This window comes from Bombina bombina, chromosome 4 (genome assembly GCF_027579735.1).
Source record: "Bombina bombina isolate aBomBom1 chromosome 4, aBomBom1.pri, whole genome shotgun sequence".
Classification (NCBI taxonomy): Eukaryota; Metazoa; Chordata; class Amphibia; order Anura; family Bombinatoridae; genus Bombina; species Bombina bombina.
In genome coordinates, this window is record NC_069502.1 from 346002501 (window position 1) to 346027473 (window position 24973).

A 24973-nucleotide genomic window follows, 5' to 3' on the forward strand; every position below is an offset into this window, starting at 1 on the left:
CATTGCTACACATTTACTCATATACTATTATTGCCAAGAAAATAAAATAGCATAATGCACAAAAAAATTAAAATTAGACCACAACAAAGCCATGATTCTGCTGTCAACAATTTATATAAATAGAAAATGTAAGCAAGTCTATCTTTTCCAAAGTATAGCTGAATGTTTGTACGTAAAATTTAAATAAAATGAGGCTGATATGATAAGTTTGTCTTTAGTGTGAAATAAACAAAAAAAAAAAAAACTTAAGGCGTTAAATGTAGTTTCACACACACCTATGTTGACAGATATCAAGTAACATGAGTGACTGCATATGTTCCAGTTGAAAACAAAATAAAGGGTCGAAAATAGTTTAAGGTTTACTCTTTATTTCCCCATTACAGCCTAGCTTGCTTTCTACAGTAATAAATTTACAAGCTAGTTTTCTGCTGCTCTAGTTTAAATTTTAACCATGTTTCAGATGACAAGGAATGCTGCAAAAATACTCTAATTCAACAAAGAATTATGATCACAAAATAATCTTTATCCATTCTACAGTGTTTCAGAATTACCAGTTAACTTTAAACACAAAGTAGATATTGATGCTAATGGTGGCTAATGTGTGTTTTATAATAGCAAATTGTTCATGCAACACTTGTGCTCAAGGGGAAGGCACAGCATTTCCTACAATGAGCCACCTTATAAAGAGTTTGTGTTTATATAAATTAGTCGCCTTTAATTTAGTGTACATTACCTCACACAGAGGCATTCTTCCAATTAAAAAGACACTTGCATACAACGAATGCAAGTTTTAAAAAAATGTTACCTCCCTAAAGTGGCTCAAAATAGATAGTTCATGGCGGCCCACATCTAAGATAAAAAAAAATCTAAAAAAAATAATCTAAAACTATTGAACTCTTTAGGCATATTTAAGATGTTGAAACCATGAATCAAGTCTGTACATCTCCTAACAATCTTAATGAAGCAGTACATATGCACCAAATTTCATTTTAGAAGTTTCCATATCATTTTCATAGAAAACAAAGTTTGAAAACATAGGATTGAAACACAGCACAGCTTCTACCACAACTGAAACATCTGTACAGGACTCAACAAAATGTATCTAAAATTAAACTATGCTGTGGATTACACATGCAAATATATTCAAGTTATCTTTGAAAATGAAAGAATGGCTTGTTTTTAACCACTTCATAAGATTACTACCTTTTTTATATATGGTAACTAGTACTGCAGGGTACTCTATATTTAGGGACAATTCTGGTTTCCATGCAGAATTTATACACAAATCTGCTTTGATGATATGGAACATTTTGCCTAACATACACTCGTCTGGTGCAAATGCACAGGGTTGCCTTCTTAAGTTTCCTCATTTTACAAGCAACTGAGAAGGAAAAAAAGCAATACAAGTAAATTAGAATTTAAAATTAAACAAAAGTAAAGTAAAAGAAAGCACACAGGCTGCAGGAGTAAACCAAAATCTGCTGCCAAACCGGTCTTTGTTTCCACGTCCAGTGTAAGGTAACACTTTGAATTTGTGATTTTTCTAGGTTTAGTATCAACCCCCTGAATGCGAATCAAGCTTGCATGCATTCACATACAGCACCACAACCATACTCTCGTACACACGCCACTCCAGGACTGGGAGTCTGCTTCATGAGTGAATAGCCTCACTATTGATAAAATGAGCCTGGCTCCACAAATGTGTGTCCAGACATTCATTCGCGGTCGTCCATTCATACGGAGCTTCTTAGCAAGGCCTGGGCTTATTCTCCTTGGACTTATGTGGGCATCCGACCCATGTTTCTTTAATGCTTACAAGGCTTGATGAAGATAGTACTGCATTCTCCACATTGGCTCTTTAGGTCAATGTTCCCTCTCAGGTACTGAAGATCTTTGACCTGTAGCCCTTTTCCTCTGCACAACCTGTATAAGCATTCAGTGTGAAGTTTTCATTACAATTGCCACTCATTCTCACTCGCACCCACTCGCCATCTCGACTTCATTTGGTCTGTACGGCCATCCAAATGAAGTTCCAACATTCCTTTCTCCGATTTAATGCAGCAGCAGATCCCATGAGCCAAGCTTGATGGATCAAACCAGTTTTCAGTGCTGCACTGTACCTAACTTCCAACCATTCTTCCTAAAACTGGAAACCTTCAGTTGGTACATTGGCAGATGAATTGAAAGCAAATGTTCCACTCTGTATTGCTTCAGGAACAAGGTTAGAGTCTTCATCAATCTGTTAGGAAAGATAGTAAGATAAATTACGCTATACATTTAAAAGTAAAGGGAACACTTAAAAACTTGATAAAGGTTAATATTTTTAATCTCCCCCAAGATAATTGTGCCCCTACAATCTAAAACTACATATCTATTTAGCATAGACAGAAATATGTTGACACTAGAGAGCCCTAAATAAAATGATTAAAAGAACTTTAACTTGTTTGATTGAACTGCATTATCACAGCTACAACTTGCCCAGCTATTTTTTCTTGCGACCATGCAGCATCCATCAAGGCAGTTTATTTTATAAGCCCTTTAACCCCTTAAGGACCAGCGACGTACCCTGTATGTCGCTGGCCTTTTTTTGGGACTTGGTTGTTTTATAGCGCGGTCTTGCCACCAGCATTGAGACTGCTCTATTCCACAAAGCCTGCTGGAGGGAGGGCATTAATAGCCTGTTCTTGCTAGACTTGTGCTATTATGTCCTGAAAAACCCCTTAACGACATACAGGGTACATTGTGGTCATTAAGGGGTTAAATACAGCATAAATACAAAATCAAAACAACTAACTTTGAATCTCAAATGAGTAGTAAATTGTATTCTTACAAAGTTTCACAACACACGTATCTTGCACATGCTCAGTAGGAGCTGGTGCCTTAGAAAGTGTGCATATAACTTACATCATCTGATGAGAAAAATTGATCAATGATTTCAAAAGCCAGTTTGTAGATATCTTCATTTTCATGACTTTGAAGCTGTTCAATTTTTTCAAGACCTGTTACAAATCAAATAAACAATTTAACGAAGCAAACCAAATTTAAAGTCAAAGTTGGAAAATATTCTTAAAATAAATTCTATATATTTAAAAACAAGTCATGAAATGTTAAGTGCCTAAGAGCTGTAAAAGAATTCGATGACGTACACTCTAAAGACCAACATTTATAATCATGGCACAAAAATGATCCGACACTACTATGTGGGAATGGAGCTATATGCACAAGCTGCTTTTATTTAACAAGAGACTGGAAAAACAAAATTTATGTTTACCTGATAAATTTCTTTTATGGCGAGTCCTCAACGTCATCAATTACTGTTGGGAATATCACTCCTGGCCAGCAGAAGGCAAAGAGCACCACAGCAAAGCTATTAAGTATCACTCCCCTTCCCACAAACCCGTGTCATTCGAATGGAGGGAAATGGAAAAAAGGACCACCACCAAGGTGTAGAAGTGCCTGAGGTTTAGTAAAAAACTAATCGTCTTAAAATAAAGGGTGGGGTCGTGGACTCACCATATCAGGAAAGAAATAAATTCATCCGGTAAGCATAGATTTAGTTTTCTTTCCTAAGATATGGTGAGTCCACAACGTAATCAATTACTGTTGGGAACCAATACCCAAGCTAGAGGAAACAGATGACTAGGGAGGGAGAACAAGACAAACAGACCTAAAAAGAAGGCAACAAGGCTTGAAGAACCTTTCTCCCAAAAGAAGCCTTAGCCGAGGCAAAAGAATCAAATTAGAAAAAAAGTATGCAGAGAGGACCAAGTTGCAGTCTTACCATCTGTTCCACAGAAGCTTTATTTCTGAAGATCCAAGAAGAGGAAACCACCCTCGTGGAATAAGCTGAAATACTATCAGAAGGCTGATGACCAGCAGTCTCATAAGCCAAACGAATGATACTTCTCAACCAGAGAGAAAGAGGTAGAAGTCACTATCTGACCTATACGCTTTCCAGAGAAAGAAACAGGGCAGTAGACTGGCGAAAATCCTTAGTCACCTGAAGGTAGAACAATTTCCTGACATTTCTATCTGAAACGACTTTAGTAGGAAAACCCAACTTAGTACGAAGAACCTTCTTAGCATGAAATATAAGATAAGACGAATCACACTGCAAAGCTGAAACTCTGAGCATAAGAGATAGCAAAAAGAAGCAAAACCTTCCAAGAATATATCTATGAAAAGTAATTGCTCAAAAAGGAGCCTGCTGCAAACTTAAACAAGGCTAAAGCTCCAAGGAGGAGCAACAGACTAAAACAGAGTCAGATTAAAAGATAGAACATCTAGCACATCCGCCAGACGCTTATGGAATTATATAATAAAAAAATAAAAAAAATAAAACAAAAAACAATGCAGAAATCTGACCTTTCAGAGTACTGACTGACAATCCCTTCTCCAGACGTTCCTGGAGAAAAGACAAAATCCTAAGAATCCTGACCCTACTCCAAGAGTAGCCCTTGGATTCACACCAATAAAAAGGTATATACACCATACCTTATAAATCTTTCTAGAAAAAAAAAAAAAGGCTTCCGAGCTTGAATCATGGCCACAATGACCGACTCAGAAAAAACACACTTAGATAGAACTAAGCTTTCAATCTCCAGTCAGCTTCAGAGAAACGAGCTTTGGATGAAGGAATGAACCCTGTGTTAGAAGGTCCTTCCTCAGAGGGAACCTCCAAGGTGGAAGAGATGACATCTTCACTAGGTCTACATACCAGATCCTACGAGGCCACACAGGCGCTATTAGAATTACTGATGCTCTCTCCTACATATGATCAATGACTCATGGAAGTAAAGCAAACAGGAACTCCCAAAGAACCGTCCGAGCATCTATCAGGGCGGCCTGTGGATCTCTAGACCTTGAATCGTATGTTGGAAGCTCGGCGTTATGCAGAGACGCCATCGGATCTAACTCCGGCACCCCCCATTTGAGGGTTAACCTGGAGAACACCTCCGGATGGAGAATCCACTTGTCCGGGATGAAAAAACATAATTTATGTAAGAACTTACCTGATAAATTCATTTCTTTCATATTGGCAAGAGTCCATGAGCTAGTGACATATGGGTTATACAATCCTACCAGGAGGGGCAAAGTTTCCCAAACCTCAAAATGCCTATAAATACACCCCTCACCACACCCACAATTCAGTTTAACGAATAGCCAAGCAGTGGGGTGATAAAGAAAGGAGTAGAAAGCATCAACAAAGGAAATTTGGAAATAATTGTGCTTTATACAAAAAATCATAACCACCATAAAAAGGGTGGGCCTCATGGATTCTTGCCAATATGAAAGAAATGAATTTATCAGGTAAATGCTTACATAAATTATGTTTTCTTTCATGTAATTGGCAAGAGTCCATGAGCTAGTGACATATGGGATATCAATACCCAAGATGTGGAGTCTTCCACTCAAGAGTCACTAGAGAGGGAGGGAATAAAACAAAAAACAGCCATATTCCGCAGAGAAAATAATCCACAACCCAAAAATAAGTTATTTTCACTTTTGAAAGAAAAAAACTTAAATCAAAAAGCAGAAGAATCAATCTGAAACAGCTGCCTGAAGAACTTTTCTACCAAAAACTGCTTCCGAAGAAGCAAATACATCAAAATGGTAGAATTTAGTAAATGTATGCAAAGAGGACCAAGTGGCTGCTTTGCAAATCTGATCAACTGAAGCTTCATTCTTAAAAGCCCATGAAGTAGAGACTGATCTAGTAGAATGAGCTGTAATTCTCTGAGGCGGGGTTTGACCCGACTTCAAATAAGCTTGATGAATCAAAAGTTTCAACCAAGAAGCCAAGGAAATAGCAGAGGCCTTCCGACCTCCAGAAAATATAACAAATAGACTAGAAGTCTTCCTGAAATCTTTAGTAGATTCAACATAATATTTCAAAGCTCTCACCACATCCAAAGAATGTAAGGATCTTTCCAAAGGATTCTTAGGATTAGGACACAAGGAAGGGACAACAATTTCTCTACTAATGTTGTTAGAATTCACAACCTTAGGTAAAAATTGAAAAGAAGTCTGCAAAACTGCCTTATCCTGATGAAAAAACATAATTTATGCTTACCTGATAAATTTATTTCTCTTGTAGTGTGTTCAGTCCACGGGTCATCCATTACTTATGGGATATATTCTCCTTCCCAACAGGAAGTTGCAAGAGGATCACCCAAGCAGAGCTGCTATATAGCTCCTCCCCTCACATGTCATATCCAGTCATTCGACCGAAACAAGACGAGAAAGGAGAAACTATAGGGTGCAGTGGTGACTGGAGTTATAATTTAAAATTTAGAACCTTCCTCAAAAAAGACAGGGCGGGCCGTGGACTGAACACACTACAAGAGAAATAAATTTATCAGGTAAGCATAAATTATGTTTTCTCTTGTTAAGTGTGTTCAGTCCACGGGTCATCCATTACTTATGGGATACCAATACCAAAGCTAAAGTACACGGATGATGGGAGGGACAAGGCAGGAACATTAAACAGAAGGAACCACTGCCTGTAGAACCTTTCTCCCAAAAACAGCCTCCGAAGAAGCAAAAAAGTGTCAAATTTGTAAAATTTGGAAAAAGTATGAAATGAAGACCAAGTTGCAGCCTTGCAAATCTGTTCAACAGAGGCCTCATTCTTAAAGGCCCAGGTGGAAGCCACAGCTCTAGTGGAATGAGCTGTAATTCTTTCAGGAGGCTGCTGTCCAGCAGTCTCATAGGCTAAACGTATTATGCTACGAAGCCAAAAAGAGAGAGAGGTAGCCGAAGCCTTTTGACCTCTCCTCTGTCCAGAGTAAACGACAAACAGAGAAGTTGTTTGTCGAAAATCTTTAGTTGCCTGTAAGTAGAACTTCAGGGCACGGACCACGTCTAAATTATGCAAAAGACGTTCCTTCTTTGAAGGAGGATTAGGACATAACGATGGAACAACAATCTCTTGATTGATATTCCTGTTAGAAACAACCTTAGGTAAAAACCCAGGTTTAGTACGCAGGACTACCTTGTCTGAATGAAAGATCAGATAAGGAGAATCACAATGTAAGGCAGATAACTCAGACTCTTCGAGCCGAGGAAATAGCCATCAAAAACAGAACTTTCCAAGATAAAAGCTTAATATCAATGGAATGAAGGGGTTCAAACGGAACACCCTGAAGAACTTTAAGAACCAAGTTTAAGCTCCACGGAGGAGCAACAGCTTTAAACACAGGCTTAATCCTAGCCAAAGCCTGACAAAAAGCCTGGACGTCTGGATTCTCTGCCAGACGCTTGTGTAAAAGAATAGACAGAGCAGAAATCTGTCCCTTTAGCGAACTAGCGGATAAACCCTTTTCTAAACCCTCTTGTAGAAAAGACAATATCCTAGGAATCCTAACCTTACTCCATGAGTAACTTTTGGATTCACACCAATATAAATATTTACGCCATATCTTATGGTAAATTTTTCTGGTCACAGGTTTCCGAGCCTGTATTAATGTATCAATAACCGACTCTGAGAAACCACGCTTCGATAGAATCAAGCGTTCAATCTCCATGCAGTCAGCCTCAGAGAAATTAGGTTTGGATGATTGAAAGGACCCTGAATTAGAAGGTCCTGCCTCAGAGGCAGAGACCATGGTGGACAGGACGACATGTCCACTAGGTCTGCATACCAAGTCCTGCGTGGCCACGCAGGCGCTATCAGAATCACTGATGCTCTCTCCTGTTTGATCTTGGCAATCAGTCGAGGCAGTAACGGAAAAGGTGGAAACACATAAGCCATGTTGAAAACCCAAGGGGCTGCTAGTGCATCTATCAGCACCGCTCCCGGGTCCCTGGACCTGGATCCGTAGCACGGAAGCTTGGCGTTCTGGCGAGATGCCATGAGATCCAGTTCCGGTTTGCCCCAACGAAGAATCAGTTGAGCAAATATCTCCGGATGAAGTTCCCACTCCCCCGGATGAAAAGTCTGGCGACTTAGAAAGTCCGCCTCCCAGTTCTCTACACCTGGGATGTAGATCGCTGACAGGTGGCAAGAGTGAGACTCTGCCCAGCGAATTATCTTTGAGACTTCTAACATCGCTAAGGAACTCCTGGTTCCTCCTTGATGATTGATGTAGGCTACAGTCGTGATGTTGTCCGACTGAAACCTGATGAACCTCAGTGTTGCTAACTGAGGCCAAGCTAGGAGAGCATTGAATATTGCTCTTAATTCCAGAATGTTTATTGGAAGGAGTTTCTCCTCCTGAGTCCACGATCCCTGAGCCTTTAGGGAGTTCCAGACTGCGCCCCAGCCTAGTAGGCTGGCATCTGTTGTTACAATCGTCCAATCTGGTCTGCGAAAGGTCATTCCTTTGGACAGATGAACCCGAGACAACCACCAGAGAAGAGAATCCCTGGTCTCCTGGTCCAGATACAGTAAAGGGGACAGATCTGAGTATTCCCCATTCCACTGACTCAGCATGCATAATTGCAGCGGTCTGAGATGCAGGCGCGCAAATGGCACTATGTCCATCGCCGCGACCATTAAGCCGATTACTTCCATGCACTGAGCTACTGATGGGCTTGGAATGGAATGAAGGACACGGCAAGCATTTAGAATCTTTGATAACCTGGACTCCGTCAGGTAAATCTTCATCTCTACAGAATCTATAAGAGTCCCTAGGATAGGAACCCTTGTGAGTGGAAACAAAGAACTCTTTTCCATGCTCACTTTCCACCCATGCGACCTCAGAAATGCTAGAACTATCTCTGTATGAGACTTTGCATTTTGAAAACTTGACGCTTGTATCAGAATGTCGTCTAGGTACGGAGCCACCGCTATGCCTCGCGGTCTTAGTACCGCCAGAAGCGAACCCAGAACCTTTGTAAAAATTCTCGGAGCCGTAGCTAACCCGAAGGGAAGAGCTACAAACTGGTAATGCCTGTCTAGAAAGGCAAACCTTAGGTACCGATAATGATCTTTGTGAATCGGTATGTGAAGGTAGGCATCCTTTAAGTCCACTGTGGTCATATACTGACCCTCTTGGATCATGGGTAGGATGGTCCGAATGGTTTCCATTTTGAACGATGGAACCCTTAGGAATTTGTTTAAGATTTTTAAATCTAAGATTGGTCTGAATGTTCCCTCTTTTTTGGGAACCACAAACAGATTTGAGTAAAACCCTTGCCCTTGTTCCGTTCGCGGAACTGGGTGGATCACTCCCATCACTATGAGGTCTTGTACACATTATAGAAATGCCTCTTTCTTTACTAGGTTTGTTGATAACCTTGACAGATGAAACCTCCCTTGTGGAGAAGTTTTGAAATACAGAAGGTATCCCTGAGATACAATCTCCAACGTCCAGGGATCCTGTACATCTCTTGCCCAAGCCTGGGCGAAGAGAGAAAGTCTGCCCCCCACTAGATCCGTCTCCAGAAAGGGGGCCCTGTCTTCATGCTGTCTTAGGGGAGGAAGTAGGTTTTCTGGCCTGCTAGCACTTGTTCCATGACTGGTTGCCTCTCCAACCTTGTCTGTAACGAGCAGTAGTTCCTTCCTGTTTTGGAGCGGAGGAAGTTGATGCTGCTCCTGCCTTGAAATTACGAAAGGCGCGAAAATTAGACTGTTTGGCCTTTAATTTGGCCCTGTCCTGAGGAAGGGTGTGGCCCTTACCTCCAGTAATATCAGCAATAATTTCCTTCAAGCCGGGCCCGAATAAGGTCTGCCCTTTGAACGGAATATTCAGTAGTTTAGACTTAGAAGTTACATCTGCTGACCAGGATTTAAGCCATAGCGCTCTGCGCGCCTGTATGGCGAATCCGGAATTCTTAGCCGTAAGTTTGGTTAAATGCACTACGGCATCCGAAACAAACGCATTAGCTAGCTTAAGCGTTCTAAGCTTGCTCAAAGTCTCGTCCAGTGGTGCTGTGCGAATCGCCTCTTCCAGAGACTCAAACCAGAATGCTGCTGCAGCAGTGACAGGCGCAATGCATGCAAGAGGCTGTAATATAAAACCTTGTTGAACAAACATTTTCTTAAGGTAACCCTCTAACTTTTTATCCATTGGGTCTGAGAAAGCACAACTATCCTCCACCGGAATAGGGGTACGCTTGGCTAAAGTAGAAACTGCTCCCTCCACCTTAGGGACCGTCTGCCATAAGTCTCGTGTGGCGGCGTTTATAGGGAACATTTTTCTAAATATCGGAGGAGGGGAAAAGGGCACACCAGGTCTATCCCACTCCTTGCTAATAATCTCTAAGCCTTTTTGGTATAGGAAAAACGTCAGTACACACCGGTACCGCATAGTATTTATCCAGCCTACATAATTTCTCTGGGATTGCAACCGTGTCACAATCATTCAGAGCCGCCACCAACTCCCCTAGCAACACGCGGAGGTTCTCAAGCTTAAATTTAAAATTTCTGAATCCGGTCTCCCCGAATCAGAACCGTCACCCACAGAATGAAGCTCTCCGTCCTCATGTTCTGCAAATTGTGACGCAGTATCAGACATGGCTCTCGTGTCATCTGCGCGCTCTGTCCTTAACCCAGAGCTATCGCGCTTGCCTCTTAACTCGGGCATATTGTATAATACTTCTTTCATAACATTAGCCATATCATGTAAAGTGATTTGTAAGTGCCTTGATGTACTTGGCGCCTCAATCTCACGCACCTCCCGAGCGGGAGACGAATGTACTGACACGTGAGGAGAGTTAGACGGCATAACTTCCCCCTCGTTGTCTGGTGATAATTTCTTTATCGGTAAAGATTGACTTTTATTTAAAGTAATATCAATACAATTGGTACACATATTTCTATTGGGCTCCACATCGGCTTTTGAACATAATGAACAAGCAGATTCCTCTGTATCAGACATGTTTAAACAGACTAGCAATGAAGCTAGCAAGCTTGAAAATTACTTTCAATAAGTTCTAAGCGATATAAAAAACACTGCAGCACTTATCAAAAACACTGTTGAATAACAATGAACTAATTCAGTTATAGTCAACAATTCTTAACGGTAAAAGTATTAATTAGCAGAGGATTGCACCCATTAGCAAAAGGATGATTAACCCCTCGATACCCAAAAACTGATATCAAATTAAGATTTAACGCTTTTATCACAGTCAAACACACTGTCACAGGTCTGCTGTGACTGATTACCTCCCTCAAAAACGAATTTTGAAAACCCCCGAGCTCTCTAGAGACGTCCTGGATCAAGGAGGAAGAAGCAGGAAGACTGTGCTAGAATTTTAACTGTGCAACATATTACAACAGTGGGAGACCTGATATAACGGTTTCTATTAGCCATGTGGAAAAAATCATGCCCAAAAAGGATCTATCACCAAAGTACCTCACAAAACGAATAACATGCCAGTAAACGTTTTAAAAACAAACTTTTTAAATGTCATGCAAAGTTATCACTAAGCCTGCTACCAGTCGCTTCCACTGCAGATAAGGCTTAAACATTATTTCAGCATTAACAGTATTTTCTCAGTCAAATTCTAGTCCCTAGAAAATAACTCAACTGCGCATACATTTATCAGCCTGATACCAGTCGCTACTACTGCATTTAAGGCTGTACTTACATCATATGGGTAACAGCAGTGTTTTCTTAGTCAATTCCATTCCCAGAAAATATTGTACTGCACATACCTCATTAGCGGGGGACCCCGCATGCTATTCCCATTTTCTGAAGTTACCCCACTCCTCAGAATGTCGAGAACAGCCAGTGGATCTTAGTTACGTCTGCTAAGATCATAGAACCACAGGCAGATTCCTCTTCCAAATACTGCCTGAGATAGAAAAAACAGCACACTCCGGTGCCATTTAAAATAAACTTTTGATTGAAGAATAATTAAGTAAAAACTCCAACTCCTCTCGCGACCTCCTTTGTTGAGGGTTGCAAGAGAATGACTGGATATGACATGTGAGGGGAGGAGCTATATAGCAGCTCTGCTTGGGTGATCCTCTTGCAACTTCCTGTTGGGAAGGAGAATATATCCCATAAGTAATGGATGACCCGTGGACTGAACACACTTAAGAGAAATCAGAAAAGGAGACTCACAAGAAAGAGCAGATAGCTAAGAAACTCTTCTAGCAGAAGAGATAGCCAAAAGGAACAACACTTTCCAAGAAAGTAGTTTAATGTCCAAAGAATGCATAGGTTCAAATGGAGGAGCCTGTAAAGCCCTCAGAAACAAATTAAGACTCCAAGGAGGAGAAATTGACTTCATGACAGGCTTAATACGAACTAAAGCCTGTACAAAACAGTGTATATCAGGAAGTATAGCAATCTTTCTGTGAAATAAAACAGAAAGAGCGGAGATTTGTCCTTTCAAGGAACTTGCAGACAAACCCTTATCCAAACCATCCTGAAGAAACTGCAAAATTCTAGGAATTCTAAAAGAATGCGAGGAGAAATTATGAGAAGAACTCCATGAAATTTAAGTCTTCCAAACTCCATAATAAATCTTTCTAGAGACAGATTTACGAGCTTGTAACATAGTATTAATCACTGAATCAGAGAAACCTCTATGACTCAGAACTAAGCGTTCAATTTCCATACCTTCAAATTTAATGATTTGAGATCCTAATGGAAAAACGGACCTTGAGATAGTAGGTCCGGCCGTAACGGAAGTGGCCAAGGCGGACAATTGGACATCCGAACCAGATCCGCATACCAAAACCTGTGTGGCCATGCTGGAGCCACCAGCAACACAAAAGACTGTTCCATGATGATTTTGGAAATCACTCTTGGAAGGAGAACTAGAGGCGGGAAGATCTAAGCAGGTTGATAACACCAAGGAAGTGTCAGCGCATCCACTGCTTCCGCCTGAACATCCCTGGACAGGTATCTGGGAAGTTTCTTGTTTAGATGAGAGGCCATGAGATCTCTCACTGGAAGCCCCCACATCTGAACAATCTGAGAAAACACATCTGGATGGAGAGACCACTCCCCTGGATGTAAAGTCTGGCGGGTGAGATAATCCGCCTCCCAATTGTCTACACCTGGGATATGCACCGCAGAGATTAGACAGGAGCTGGATTCCGCCCAAGCAAGTATCCGAGATACTTCTTTCATAGCTTGGGGACTGTGAATCCCACCCTGATGATTGACATAAGCCACAGTTGTGATATTGTCAGTCTGAAAACAAATGAACGGTTCTCTCTTTAGTAGAGGCCAGAACTGAAGAGCCCTGAAAATTGCACGGAGTTCTAAAATATTTATTGGTAATCTCGCCTCTTGAGATTTCCAAACCCCTTGTGTTGTCAGAGACCCCCAAACAGCTCCCCAACCTGAAAGACTCGCATCTGTTGTGATCACAGTCCAGGTTGGGCGAACAAAAGAAGCCCCTTGAACCAAACGATGGTGATCTGTCCACCATGTCAAAGAGTGTCGCACATTGGGATTCAAGGATATTAATTGTGATATCTTTGTATAATCCCTGCACCATTGATTCAGCATACAAAGCTGTAGAGGTCTTATGTGAAAACGAGCAAAGGGGATTGCGTCCGATGCTGCAGTCATGAGACCTAAAACTTCCATGCACATAGCCACTGAAGGGAATGACAGACTGAAGGAGCCCACATGCTGCGACCAATCTTAAACATCTCTTGTCTGTTAGAGACAGTCATGGACACTGAATCTATCTGAAAGCCTAAAAAGGTGACCCTTGTCTGAGGAATCAAGAAACTTTTTTGGTAAATAGATCCTCCAACCATGTTTCCGAAGAAACAACACTAGTTGATTTGTGTGAGATTCTGCAGTATGTAAAGACTGAGCTAGTACCAAGATATTGTCCAAATAAGGAAACACCGCAATACCCTGTTCTCTGATTAGATAGTAGGGCACCCAGAACCTTTGAAAAGATTCTTGGAGCTGTTGCTAGGCCAAATGGAAGAGCAACAAATTGGTAATGCTTGTCTAGAAAAGAGAATCTCAGAAACTGATAGTGTTCTGGATGAATCGGAATATGAAGGTATGCATCCTGCAAGTCTATTGTGGACATATAATGTCCTTGCTGAACAAAAGGCAGAATAGTCCTTAGTCACCATCTTGAAAGTTGGTACTCTTACATAACGATTCAAAATTTTCAGATCCAGAACTGGTCTGAACAAATTTTCTTTCTTTGGTACAATGAATAGGTTTGAATAAAACCCCAAACCTTGTTCCTGAAGAGGAACTGGCATGATTACCCCTGAAGACTCCAGGTCTGAAACACACTTCAGAAAAGCCTGAGCTTTTACTGGATTTACAGGAATGTGTGAGAGAAAAAATCTTCTCACAGGAGGTCTTACTTTGAATCCTATTCGATACCCTTGAGAGACAATGCCCTGAATCCAATGATTTTGGACAGATTTTATCCAAAAATCAGTGTAAAACCTTAATCTGCCCCCTACCAGCTGAGCTGGAATGAGGGCCGCACCTTCATGCGGACTTAGGGGCAGACTTTGGTTTCCTAAATGGCTTGGATTTATTCCAATTTGAGGAAGGCTTCCAACTGGAAGCAGATTCCTTGGGAGGAGGATTGAGTTTTTGTTCCTTATTCTGACGAAAGGAACGAAAACTGTTAGAAGCCTTAGATTTACCCTTAGGTTTTTTATCCTGAGGCAAAAAAAAAACAAAAACTCCTTTTCCTCCAGTGATAGTTGAAATAATAGAATCCAACTGAGAACCAAATAAATTATTACCTTGGAAAGAGATAGTAATCTAGATTTAGATGTCATATCAGCATTCCAAGATTTAAGCCACAAAGCTCTTCTAGCTAATACAGCTAAAGACATGGATCTAACATCAATTTTGATAATATCAAAAATGGCATCACAAAAAAAATGATTAGCATGTTGCAGTAGGCGAACAATGCTAGATATGTCAGAATCCAATTCATGTTGCGCTAAATTTTCTAACCAGAAAGTTGATGCAGCCGCAACATCACCCAAAGAAATAGCAGGTCTGAGAAGATGACCTGAATATAAATAGGCCTTCCTTAGATAAGATTCAAGCTTCCTATCTAAAGGATCCTTAAAGGAAGTGCTATCTTCCATAGGAATAGTGGTACGTTTAGCAAGAGTAGAAATAGCCCCATCAACCTTGGGGATTTTTTCCCAAAACTCTATAGATTTTGCTGGTAAAGGATACAATCTCTTAAACCTTGAAGAAGGAATAAAGGAAGTACCTGGCTTATTCCATTCCCTAGAAATCATATCAGAAATAGCCTCAGGAATGGGAAAAACACCTGGAGAAACCACAGGAGGTTTAAAAACAGCATTTAAACGTTTATTAGACTGAACGTCAATAGGACTGGTTACCTCAATATCCAAAGTAATTAACACTTCTTTTAATAAACAACGCATATACTCTATTTTAAATAAATAAGTAGATTTGTCAGTGTCAATATCTGAGAAAGGATCTTCTGTTTCAGATAGATCCTCATCAGAAGAGGATGAATTATTATGTTGTTGGTCATTTGAAATTTCATCTGCTAAATGAGAAGTTTTAAAAGACCTTTTACATTTATTAGAAGGTGGAAATGCAGACAAAGCCTTCATAATAGATACAGAAACAAATTCTTTAAAATTTACAGGTATATCATGTACAGGTATTCCCCGCTCATACAGCGGGTTAGGGACCGGAGCCCCGCTGTAAAGTGGAAACCGCCTTAAAGTGAAACAAGGCAGTTTTAGCTTTCTTTTCAGTGTTTAAAATCCTGAAAACATGTTTCAATTAACATATATTAGGGTTGCAATAGTGCTATGTTTAGTTTAACACTAGCACAGCACAGTATTCACTTAGTATTCAATAAATACTGTACCTGTAAAATAGTGACAATTACTGTAGTAAAATTTGCCAGACTGTAGCACTGAGACACAGATTGCACTGCAAAGCTATAAACAGAGTGAACTAAGCATAACAAAATGGTGCCATTCACTTTTCTAGCAATCTCACGAAGATTATAGCACTGTTTCAAAATCCTTGGAGGTTGAACTTCAGTTCCACAAAGCGCTATATTAGCGAATCGCTGTAAAGTGAAGCGCTGTAAAGTGAGGTATACCTGTACATTAGAAGTTGAAGGAACTGCAACTGGCAATGTACTATTACTGATAGAAACACTATCTGCATGTAAAAGTTTATTATGACAACTATTACAAATGACATTCGGTGGAATAATTTCTACAATTTTACAACAAATGCACTTAACTTTGGTAGAACCGATGTCAGGCAGCAATGTTCCAGCAGAAACTTCAGAGACAGGATCAGATTGGGACATCTTGCTCAATGTAAGAGAAAAAAACATAATTTATGTAAGAACTTACCTGATAAATTCATTTCTTTCATATTAGCAAGAGTCCATGAGCTAGTGACGTATGGGATATACATTCCTACCAGGAGGGGCAAAGTTTCCCAAACCTCAAAATGCCTACAAATACACCCCTCACCACACCCACAAATCAGTTTAACGAATAGCCAAGAAGTGGGGTGATAAGAAAAAAATGCGAAAGCATATAAAATAAGGAATTGGAATAATTGTGCTTTATACAAAAAAATAATCACCACAAAAAAGGGCGGGCCTCATGGACTCTTGCTAATATGAAAGAAATGAATTTATCAGGTAAGTTCTTACATAAATTATGTTTTCTTTCATGTAATTAGCAAGAGTCCATGAGCTAGTGACGTATGGGATGACTACCCAAGATGTGGATCTTTCCACGCAAGAGTCACTAGAGAGGGAGGGATAAAATAAAGACAGCCAATTCCTGCTGAAAATAATCCACACCCAAAATAAAGTTTAATGAAAAACAAACAGAAGATTCAAACTGAAACCGCTGCCTGAAGTACTTTTCTACCAAAAACTGCTTCAGAAGAAGAAAATACATCAAAATGGTAGAATTTAGTAAAAGTATGCAAAGAGGACCAAGTTGCTGCTTTGCAAATCTGATCAACCGAAGCTTCATTCCTAAACGCCCAGGAAGTAGAAACTGACCTAGTAGAATGAGCTGTAATCCTTTGAGGCGGAGTTTTACCCGACTCGACATAGGCATGATGAATTAAAGATTTCAACCAAGATGCCAAAGAAATGGCAGAAGCTTTCTGGCCTTTTCTAGAACCGGAAAAGAAAACAAATAGACTAGAAGTCTTTCGGAAAGACTTAATAGCTTCAACATAATATTTCAAAGCTCTAACAACATCCAAAGAATGCAACGATTTCTCCTTAGAATTCTTAGGATTAGGACATAATGAGGGAACCACAATTTCTCTACTAATGTTGTTGGAATTCACAACCTTAGGTAAAAATTCAAAAGAAGTTCGCAACACCGCCTTATCCTGATGAAAAATCAGAAAAGGAGACTCGCAAGAAAGAGCAGATAATTCAGAGACTCTTCTGGCAGAAGAGATTGCCAAAAGGAACAAAACTTTCCAAGAAAGTAATTTAATGTCCAATGAATGCATGGGTTCAAAAGGAGGAGCTTGAAGAGCCCCCAGAACCAAATTCAAACTCCAAGGAGGAGAAATTGACTTAATGACAGGTTTTATACGAACCAAAGCTTGTACAAAACAATGAATATCAGGAAGATTAGCAATCTTTCTGTGAAAAAGAACAGAAAGAGCAGAGATTTGTCCTTTCAAAGAACTTGCGGATAAACCTTTATCTAAACCATCCTGAAGAAACTGTAAAATTCTCGGAATTCTAAAAGAATGCCAAGAAAAATGATGAGAAAGACACCAAGAAATATAAGTCTTCCAGACTCTATAATATATCTCTCTAGATACAGATTTACGAGCCTGTAACATAGTATTAATCACAGAGTCAGAGAAACCTCTTTGACCAAGAATCAAGCGTTCAATCTCCATACCTTTAAATTTAAGGATTTGAGATCCTGATGGAAAAAAGGACCTTGCGACAGAAGGTCTGGTCTTAGCGGAAGAGTCCACGGCTGGCAAGAGGCCATCCGGACAAGATCCGCATACCAAAACCTGTGAGGCCATGCCGGAGCTACCAGCAGAACAAACGAGCATTCCTTCAGAATCTTGGAGATTACTCTTGGAAGAAGAACTAGAGGCGGAAAGATATAGGCAGGATGATACTTCCAAGGAAGTGATAATGCATCCACTGCTTCCGCCTGAGGATCCCGGGATCTGGACAGATACCTGGGAAGTTTCTTGTTTAGATGAGAGGCCATCAGATCTATTTCTGGAAGCTCCCACATTTGAACAATCTGAAGAAATACCTCTGGGTGAAGAGACCATTCGCCCGGATGCAACGTTTGGCGACTGAGATAATCCGCTTACCAATTGTCTATACCTGGGATATGAACCGCCGAGATTAGACAGGAGCTGGATTCCGCCCAAACCAGAATTTGAGATACTTCTTTCATAGCCAGAGGACTGTGAGTCCCTCCTTGATGATTGATGTATGCCACAGTTGTGACATTGTCTGAAAACAAATGAACGATTCTCTCTTCAGAAGAGGCCAAGACTGAAGAGCTCTGAAAATTGCACGGAGTTCCAAAATATTGATCGGTAATCTCACCTCCTGAGATTCCCAAACTCCTTGTGCCGTCAGAGATCCCCACACAGCTCCCCAACCTGTAAGACTTGCATCTGTTGAAATTACAGTCCAGGTCGGAAGAACAAAAGAAGCCCCCTGAATTAAACGATGGTGATCTGTCCACCACGTTAGAGAGTGTCGTACAATCTGTTTTAAAGATATTAATTGAGATATCTTTGTGTAATCCCTGCACCACTGATTCAGCATACTGAGCTGAAGAGGTCGCATGTGAAAACGAGCAAAGGGGATCGCGTCTGATGCAGCAGTCATAAGACCTAGAATTTCCATGCATAAGGCTACCGAAGGGAATGATTGTGACTGAAGGTTTCGACAAGCTGAAATCAATTTTAGACGTCTCGTCTGTCAAAGACAGAGTCATGGACACTGAATCTATCTGGAAACCCAGAAAGGTTACCATTGTCTGAGGAATCAATGAACTTTTTAGTGAATTGATCCTCCAACCATGATCTTGAAGAAACAACACAAGTCAATTCGTATGAGATTCTGCTAAATGTAAAGACTGAGCAAGTACCAAGATATCGTCCAAATAAGGAAATACCACAATACCCTGTTCTCTGATTACAGACAGAAGGGCACCGAGAACCTTTGTAAAAATTCTTGGAGCTGTAGCTAGGCCAAACGGCAGAGCCACAAACTGGTAATGCTTGTCCAGAAAAGAGAATCTCAGGAACTGATAATGATCTGGATGAATCGGAATATGCATCCTGTAAATCTATTGTGGACATATAATGCCCTTGCTGAACAAAAGGCAAGATAGTCCTTACAGTTACCATTTTGAACGTTGGTATCCTTACATAACGATTCAATATTTTTAGATCCAGAACTGGTCTGAAGGAATTCTCTTTCTTTGGTACAATGAAGAGATTCGAATAAAACCCCAGCCCCTGTTCCAGAACTGGAACTGGCATAATTACTCCAGCCAACTCTAGATCTGAAACACATTTCAGAAATGCTTGAGCTTTCACTGGATTTACTGGGACACGGGAAAGAAAAAATCTCTTTGCAGGAGGTCTTATCTTGAAACCAATTCTGTACCCTTCTGAAACAATGTTCTGAATCCAAAGATTGTGAACAGAATTGATCCAAATTTCTTTGAAAAAACGTAACCTGCCCCCTACCAGCTGAGCTGGAATGAGGGCCGCACCTTCATGTGGACTTAGAAGCTGGCTTTGCTTTTCTAGAAGGCTTGGATTTATTCCAGACTGGAGATGGTTTCCAAACTGAAACTGCTCCTGAGGATGAAGGATCAGGTTTTTGTTCTTTGTTGAAACGAAAGGAACGAAAACGATTATTAGCCCTGTTTTTACCCTTAGATTTTTTATCCTGTGGTAAAAAAGTTCCTTTCCCACCAGTAACAGTTGAGATAATAGAATCCAACTGACAACCAAATAATTTGTTACCCTGGAAAGTAGAGTCGATTTAGAAGACATATCAGCATTCCAAGTTTTAAGCCATAAAGCTCTTCTAGCTAAAATAGCTAGAGACATAAACCTGACATCAACTCTGATAATATCAAAAATGGCATCACAGATAAAATTATTAGCATGTTGAAGAAGAATAATAATATTATGAGAATCATGATCTGTTACTTGTTGCGCTAAAGTTTCCAACCAAAAAGTTGAAGCTGCAGCAACATCAGCCAATGATATAGCAGGTCTAAGAAGATTACCTGAACATAGATAAGCTTTTCTTAGAAAGGATTCAATTTTCCTATCTAAAGGATCCTTAAACGAAGTACCATCTGACGTAGGAATAGTAGTACGTTTAGCAAGGGTAGAAATAGCCCCATCAACTTTAGGGATTTTGTCCCAAAATTCTAATCTGTCAGACGGCACAGGATATAATTGCTTAAAACGTTTAGAAGGGGTAAATGAATTACCCAAATTATTCCATTCTCTGGAAATTACTTCAGAAATAGCACCAGGAACAGGAAAAACTTCTGGAATAACCACAGGAGATTTAAAGACCTTATCTAAACGTTTAGATTTAGTATCAAGAGGACCAGAATCCTCAATTTCTAAAGCAATTAGTACTTCTTTAAGTAAAGAACGAATAAATTCCATTTTAAATAAATATGAAGATTTATCAGCATCAACCTCTGAGACAGAATCCTCTGAACCAGAAGAGCCATTAGAATCAGAATGATGTTCATTTAAAAATTCATCTGTATAAAGAGAAGTTTTAAAAGATTTTTTATGTTTACTAGAAGGAGGAATAACAGACATAGCCTTCTTGATGGATTCAGAAACAAAATCTCTTATGTTATCAGGAACATTCTGAACATTAGATGTTGATGGAACTGTAACAGGTAATGGTACATTACTAAAGGAAATATTATCTGCATTAACAAGTTTGTCATGACAATTAATACAAACAACAGCTGGAGGAACAGCTACCAAAAGTTTACAGCAGATACACTTAGCTTTGGTAGTTCCAGCACCAGACAGCGATTTTCCTGAAGTATCTTCTGACTCAGATGCAACGTGAGACATCTTGCAATATGTAAGAGAAAAAACAACATATAAAGCAAAATTGATCAAATTCCTTAAATGACAGTTTCAGGAATGGGAAAAAATGCCAAGGAACAAGCTTCTAGCAACCAGAAGCAAAGAAAAATGAGCCTTAAATAATGTGGAGACAAAAGCGACGCCCATATTTTTTAGCGCCAAATAAGACGCCCACATTATTTGGCGCCTAAATGCTTTTGGCGCCAAAAATGACGCCACGTCCGGAACGCCGACATTTTTGGCGCAAAAGAACGTAAAAAATGACGCAACTTCCGGCGACACGTATGACGCCGGAAACAGAAAAGATTTTTTGCGCCAAGAATGACGCAATAAAATGAAGCATTTTCAGCCACCGCGAGCCTAACAGCCCACAGGGAAAAAAAATCAAATTTTTAAGGTAAGAAAAATAATTGATTCAAGTGCATTATCCCAAATATGAAACTGACTGTCTGAAAATAAGGAATGTTGAACATCCTGAGTCAAGGCAAATAAATGTTTGAATACATATATTTAGAACTTTATTAAAAAAGTGCCCAACCATAGCTTAGAGTGTCACAGAAAATAAGACTTACTTACCCCAGGACACTCATCTACATGTTTGTAGAAAGCCAAACCAGTACTGAAACGAAAATCAGCAGAGGTAATGGTATATATATATATATATATATATAAGAGTATATCGTCGATCTGAAAAGGGAGGTAAGAGATGAATCTCTACGACCGATAACAGAGAACCTATGAAATAGACCCCGTAGAAGGAGATCATTGAATTCAAACAGGCAATATTCTCCTCACATCCCTCTGACATTCACTGCACGCTGAGAGGAAAACCGGGCTCCAACCTGCTGCGGAGCGCATATCAACGTAGAATCTAGCACAAACTTACTTCACCACCTCCATAGGAGGCAAAGTTTGTAAAACTGATTTGTGGGTGTGGTGAGGGGTGTATTTGTAGGCATTTTGAGGTTTGGGAAACTTTGCCCCTCCTGGTAGGAATGTATATCCCATACGTCACTAGTTCATGGACTCTTGCTAATTACATGAAAGAAACAACATATAAAGCAAAATTATCTATTTCCTTAAATGACAGTTTCAGGAATGGGAAAAAATGCAAAAGCATAGGCCTCTTGATAGAAAAGAAAGCAGGAGGCAAACAATAATGGGGTATTGAAAAAAATGAAGAAAAATTGGCATTAAGTATGACGCACAACGTAACGTAAACTTTTTTGGCGCCAAAAATTACCGGAAATGACACTTGCGTCACTAAAGACGCCGCCGTGTGAAAGGTCTCGACGTCACGTATGACGCCGGAAATGACGAAGTAGCGTCAAAAACGTAATTTCCCGCGCCAAAAATGACGCAATAAAGTCTAACATTTGACGCACCCGCGGGCCTAATACCCGCAAATGCAAAAGTAGTCAAATTGAAAGAGACTAAACCCCAGGTAAGAAACAAATTTCTTAAAGTGTTTATATTCCCAAATATGAAACTGACAGTCTGCAGAAGGAAATACATGAACCTGACTCATGGCAAATATAAGAACACTACATATATTTAGAACTTTATATAATTTGCATAAAGTGCCAAATCATAGCTGAGAGTGTCTTAAGTAAATGAAAAACATACCAAAAGACACCCATCCACATATAGCAGATAGCCAAACCAGTACTAAAACAGTTCTTCAGTAGAGGTAATGGTAAATTTGAGAGTATATCGTCGATCTGAAAAGGGAGGTAGGAGATGAATCTCTACGACCGATAACAGAGAACCCATGAAAAAGACCCCCGTTAAGGAAATCATCGTATTCAATAGGTGATACTCCCTTCACGTCCCTCTGACATTCGCTGCACTCTGAGAGGAATCGGGCTTCAACAATGCCGAGAAGCGCATATCTACGTAGAAATCTTAGCACAAACTTACTTCACCACCTCCATAGGAGGCAAAGTTTGTAAAAACTGAATTGTGGGTGTGGTGAGGGGTGTATTTATAGGCATTTTGAGGTTTGGGAAACTTTGCCCCTCCTGGTAGGATTGTATATCCCATATGTCACTAGCTCATGGACTCTTGCAAATTACATGAAAGAAATCTGTCTGCTTAGGAAGTCCACTTCCCACTTGTGAGCCTCCACCCACTGAACAATACAAGCCCCCTCCTTCATGGCTAAGGAACTCAGAGTTCTTCCCTTATGGTTAATGTAATGTCCGACTGGTGCCTGAAACCAGGCTAATGACAACTAAAGCCAAGCCCTCAGAGCATTGTAAATCGCTCTCAACTCTGAATGATTATGGGGAGAGCAGACTACTCCTGAGTCCTTGCGCCTTGAACGAGTCCCAGACTGCTCCCCAGCCCAGTAGGCTGGCATCCGTGGTCACAATCATCCAGGAAGGTGTCCGGAAGCATGAACCCTAAGACAGATAATCCTGATAAAACCACCACGAGAGAGAGAGAGTCTCGACAACTTTTCCACCCGAAACCTCATAAGCTATTTCAGCCAGAGCAGACCCAAACAAGGTCTTAGCCTTTGAGGAAGCACCAGAAGCTTAGACTTGGAGGTATCCACGATATCAGCCACAACGTCCCACTGGCTAGCACAGCAGTCAGATATCTTGGCTCTGAGTCTCTTTAGCCAAGGTGTTGCATCCAAAAAGATGCTGTGCTAGACACAGAAACAATACTAACTGCAGGATTCCACTGGAAACCAAGAAAACAAATAAGCCTCCAGCTTCTTGTCCATGAATCCGTAAAGGAGCAACTATCCTCTATAGGGATCGTAGATCTGAGCCATAGAGAGAAAAAAAAAAAAAAAAAAAAAAAAAGTCTCCTTCGTAAGGCAGCGCCATGATTTGTAATGGAGTCAGCGACAGGAAACATCTTTAAAAAGTGGAGACGGGGATAGAAAATATCCTTGACTTCTATTCCTGTGGGGAAAAAAAAAAATCTTCATAGCACAGCTAGAAGCATTTTCACATAGAAAGGATCATAGAATGATAAAATTTACTAAACTTCCTAGGGTTGACAACGGCAACAGTATCGGTGTCGTCCAAGTAGCCAAAACCTCCTATAACAATACACAAGGTGTTCAAGAATGAATCTGAAGGATACCACTTCAGCATCAGATAAAGGAATTATACTGTCTAAATCTGAGATTTTACCCTCCGAAACTACAGACATATCCTCCTCATCAGACTGAGAGGGCAACCTAGGTAGCAATGGAAGAACAGAAACCTTGTAAACTGAATCTCTAATATTCTTCATGTGTTTATCCTTTAGCATAGTAAAGCAGGAAATGCTACAGATACCTCATAAGATACCTGAGCAGCAAATAAACTCCTCCAGGAGATTGAGAGGAACCGCAGGGCACTGCATGTGATGCCATTGAAGCTGGGACGCTTAAGAAGAAAACTTGTCTGAACAGCATCAACCTGAGACACATTGGGTTCAGTGGGTAACAATTTAATTCAACATGAGAAAGATTCAGCTAAGCAAGCAGCACAGAATCGTAAAAGTGGACAATGTGTGCCTCAATATATAACAAAAATAACAGTTTCCATGTTCTTATTCAGAATAAAAATGAGAAAAACATAATTTATGCTTACCTGATAAATTCCTTTCTTCTGTAGTGTGATCAGTCCACGGGTCATCATTACTTGTGGGATATTAACTGCTCCCCTACAGGAAGTGCAAGAGGATTCACCCAGCAGAGTTGCTATATAGCTCCTCCCCTCTACGTCACCTCCAGTCATTCGACCAAGGACCAACGAGAAAGGAGAAGCCAAGGGTGTAGTGGTGACTGGAGTATAATTTAAAAAATATTTACCTGCCTTAAAAAACAGGGCGGGCCGTGGACTGATCACACTACAGAAGAAAGGAATTTATCAGGTAAGCATAAATTATGTTTTCTTCTGTTAAGTGTGATCAGTCCACGGGTCATCATTACTTGTGGGATA

At 40.3% G+C, this 24973-nt stretch overlaps 1 protein-coding gene across 1 annotated transcript in view; it reads right to left on the bottom strand.

Annotated features, from left to right (window-relative positions):
* Positions 1-348: 348 nt before the first annotated feature.
* KPNA4 (karyopherin subunit alpha 4) overlaps positions 349-24973 on the bottom strand; it is a 182840-nt gene continuing 158215 nt past the window's right edge. Inside the window, exons 16-17 of the mRNA XM_053711802.1 lie at positions 2905-2999; positions 349-2239 (exon numbers count right to left, since the gene is read on the bottom strand). Of these exons, the coding sequence (XP_053567777.1) occupies positions 2141-2239; positions 2905-2999 (194 nt within the window). The 3' untranslated portion in view covers positions 349-2140. The remainder of the gene's footprint in view (positions 2240-2904; positions 3000-24973) is intronic.